The sequence below is a fragment of the Arachis ipaensis genome, chromosome B04 (genome assembly GCF_000816755.2).
Source record: "Arachis ipaensis cultivar K30076 chromosome B04, Araip1.1, whole genome shotgun sequence".
Classification (NCBI taxonomy): Eukaryota; Viridiplantae; Streptophyta; class Magnoliopsida; order Fabales; family Fabaceae; genus Arachis; species Arachis ipaensis.
Window position 1 is genome coordinate 10,130,072 of NC_029788.2, and position 3,756 is coordinate 10,133,827.

General features: G+C 34.8%; 1 protein-coding gene across 1 annotated transcript; it reads left to right on the forward strand.

Annotated features, from left to right (window-relative positions):
- Positions 1,856-2,582, forward strand: LOC107636014. Its single transcript, XM_016339554.1, has 2 exons — positions 1,856-2,000; positions 2,317-2,582. The coding sequence occupies exons 1-2, from the start codon at positions 1,856-1,858 to the stop codon at positions 2,580-2,582; spliced, it is 411 nt and encodes a 136-aa protein (XP_016195040.1).

A 3,756-nucleotide genomic window follows, 5' to 3' on the forward strand; every position in this document is an offset into this window, starting at 1 on the left:
AAAATGTAATTATTTATTCTGAACTATTATCAGTTTATCACTGGATATTGGATTTGGGGAAGACGGCTGATTCAGGTGGGTTTGCGGAGCCGGGTAGGTCATAGGTAGGGTTACCAACATTGGGTCCGAGTGTCCGTTTGGGCCTAAAGGCTATGACCAAAAATATATATATATAAAAAAAATTGCATGCACAAACTTAAATAGGAATGTTAGAGATCCCACCGAGTTTTAGAGGAAGCTTCAAGTGGAGAGGATTCTCATACTATTGATGAGATCAAATTTTATGATTGTAAGTATTTGTCTATATGTGAAGATGTGTGGAAAATTTTAGCTTATAATATTCATTTTTAGAGATGAGATTAACCTTTCATTTGTCTGGAGAGCAAAATATCATCTTTAAAGATGATGAGAATCTTGAGGAAATCGTAAAAGAAGAGAAAAGAAAACGTACAATGTTCTTAGCATGGATGGAGGTCAACATAGAATTTGAAGCAAGTCAAACTTTAATGTATGGTGAGTTTTTAAATCAATTTGTTTATGATAGAGAAGCAAGGGAATGACATTCATGTAAAAGAGGGTATTTTATTAGTAGGTTAAACTATGTTCCACCAAGTACAGGTGGTATATACTATATGAGAATTTTGTTAACTGTTCAAAGAGGTTGCACAACATATGAGTCTATTAGGACAGTTAATTGGATTACATATTCTAACTTCCAAGATGCTTGCTATTTTGTGAGACTATGGTGTGACGATAGGAAATTCTTGCAGCTATTAATGAGGTAGCTGAACTTGCATCTAGTCATCAATTGAGAAAACTATTTGTGATGCTATTGATATCTAATAGCATTAGCAAATCAGATCGTGTTTGGAATGCAACTTGGACATTATTAACTGACGAAATACTATACGAGAGGAAAAAAGCATTGAAAAATCAAGGTATTTCACTATGTCTTTTTTTTATATCAAGATTCTATTATCTAATTACTTTATTTTTATTAATAATATTAACGGTTTTTATTTTGAAATTACTTATTAAATATTTTATAAAACCATCATGTGCTTTTGCTAGGACTAAACATGACTGATGATGAATTAGAAAACCTCTCGCCTTATTGAGATTGAGAAGATACTCAACAGCAATGCGAGATCTTTAAGAGACTATTAATCAATGCCATATTATGAGGTGTCTGATGTTTGCCATTTTCAGAATAAGCTAATAGAGGAGGAGTTAGCATATGACATAAATGAGTTGACTCATACAAACTTATATACGGAACAAAAGATGACTCATGAGCAAAGATTAGTATTCGATGAGATACTCAATGCTGTTATTACAGACTCTGGTAGTTTTTACTTCGTTTATGGGCATCGTGGGTGTGGTAAGGCATTTATTTGGAATGAACTTTCTTTTGCTATTCGGTCTAGAAAAAAGATTGTTTTAAATCTTGCATCCAGTGGAATTGCGTCTTTACTCCTGCCTGGTGGCAGAACGGATAATTCTAGGTTTTCAACATCTATTACAATTACTGATGAATCTAGCTACTTGCAACATCAAGCATGGCAGTTTGAAGGCTGAGCTGCTCATCCAAAGTAGCTTAATAATTTGGTATGAAGCTCCAATGCTCAATAAAATGTGCTTTGAAGCACTTGATCGGACGATCAGGGATCTTATATCAGTTACCGATCAACATAAGACACATAAACCATTTTGTGGTAAGGTTGTGGTTCTAGAAGGTGATTTCAGACAGATACTTTTGATGATTCTAAAAGGGAGTAGATACGATATATTGTCATAAGCTATTAACTCATCCCATTTGTGGTCGTTTTGTAAGGTTCTGAAGTTGCATACGAACATGAGACTTCTAATGTCTTCTTCAAATCAACATGATGGTGAAATAAACAGATTTGCTAATATTGGTTCTGCTGTTGGTGATGAGTCAGAAGTTAATATTCCAAATGATCTGCTAATTACAACTGTTGATGACCCCCTCTCATTTGGTAGATTTTGCATATCCAGATTTGTTATAAAACATGTCAGATTACAGGCATTTTCAGAGTAGGGCAATTCTTGCACCCACGCTTGAGAGTGTTAAGAAGGTAAATGATTTCGTCTTGACAATCTTTTGAGGGATGGAAAAGGAGTATCTAAGTTCTGAAATAACATGTCAAGCTGATGAGAATGAAGATGTACAATAAGAGTGGTTCATACCAGAGTTCCTAAATGAAATCAAATGTTCGGGACTACCCAACCACAAGTTGACATTGAAGCCAGGAGTCACTGTAATGCTACTGCAAAACATGGACTAGACTTCAGGTTTATGCAACGGGATAAGGTTAATAGTTAACGAACTTGACAACAACATAATTGGAGTGACGGTAGTGACCGGTAGAAATATTGGCAACAAAGTGTACATTCCAAGAATGAACTTGGTCCCTTCAAATTCAGGATTGCCATTTAAGTTCCAACTGAGACAATTTTCATTAACAGTGTGCTTTGCAATGACCGTCAACAAGAGTCAAGGTAAATCATTATCGCATGTAGGCCTTTACTTGCCAAAATCAATGTTCACCCATGGATAACTTTACGTTGTTTTGTCAAGAGTTAAGAGTCGCCGTGGCTTCAAGGTTCTAATTCTGGACGAAGACGGCAATCCAAAGTCATCAACAATAAATATCGTGTTCAAAGAAGTTTTTAATAACATTTAGGTAAAAAAAATAGTATTTTTATTTTAATAACATGTTATGATTATACTTTTGTACAAATATTTACTGTAGATACAACTAATTTATCTATAACTCTACTTTCAAACTTGAAATAAAATGTATAACTGAGAGCACAACATCATATGCCAATTGCTTTTCTAATGAGATTAGTCAAATACTAGGTTGTCGATAAAATTTTATTAGTGTAAGACCTCTAAATTTTTAAAAGTTATTAATTAATTATTTACGATGCATTATATTTATTTAAGACTGTATTTCGAAGATTTTTATATAAAAGTTGAGTAAACTCTTATTTTTGATTAAGAGTTCTTATAATTGAAAAATAGTGAATATTTTATATGCCTTAATTTTAAATATTTATATTTTTAACCTTATTTTATAAATAAAGGAGAATTAATTTATGTCTCCAATTTTTATTTAATTAGCATTTAATCGAAACTAATTTATAAATTTGTAATTGAAAGGTATTTTAAAGATGGATATTTTATATTTAATTTAATATAATGTCTCTTAATTTTATTAAAATTTAACAAAACCCCAATTTGTCCAAAAATCCCTAATTTCACATTTGCCCCAAATTAAACCCTAATTATAAAAATAAAACACAAAACCCTAATCCCTTCTAACCTAACCCTCCATCGCCACTCCTCACTTTCACCACCTTCACTCCTAGCACACAAAGCCCCTGCCACACTCACCCACAGAAAATCAAAAAAAAAAAGAGAAAAGAGAGGGGAAGCTACGACTAAGGAAAGGGAGAAGGAGCCCTTGCCGCGAGCCCGCCGTCTGTGGACCGTCGCCGAGCTGCATGTCGTCGTCGCCATCAGATCCACGTGCCGCCATTGACGCTGTTCAGAGAGGGAGAAAGCACCACGACAAGGAGAAGCTGCTGTCAGATCAGAGAAGGAAGGAGGAAACTTGCGCCGCTGTTCATCTTCGCTGCCGTCGCCACCATGGGTCTGATGTCGTCGAGCTCGAAGAAGAAAGGGAAAGCGACGCTGAGATTGAGAGAGACAGAGACGGTGCGACG

Excerpts from the sequence above, each read along its gene's own strand:
- LOC107636014 (XM_016339554.1), top strand. The coding sequence starts at position 1,856 with ATGAGACTTCTAATGTCTTCTTCAAATCAACATGATGGTGAAATAAAC. Across the intron at positions 2,001-2,316 it reads TGATGACCCCCTCTCATTTG|GTTTATGCAACGGGATAAGG; the intron begins GTAGATTTTGCA and ends ACTAGACTTCAG.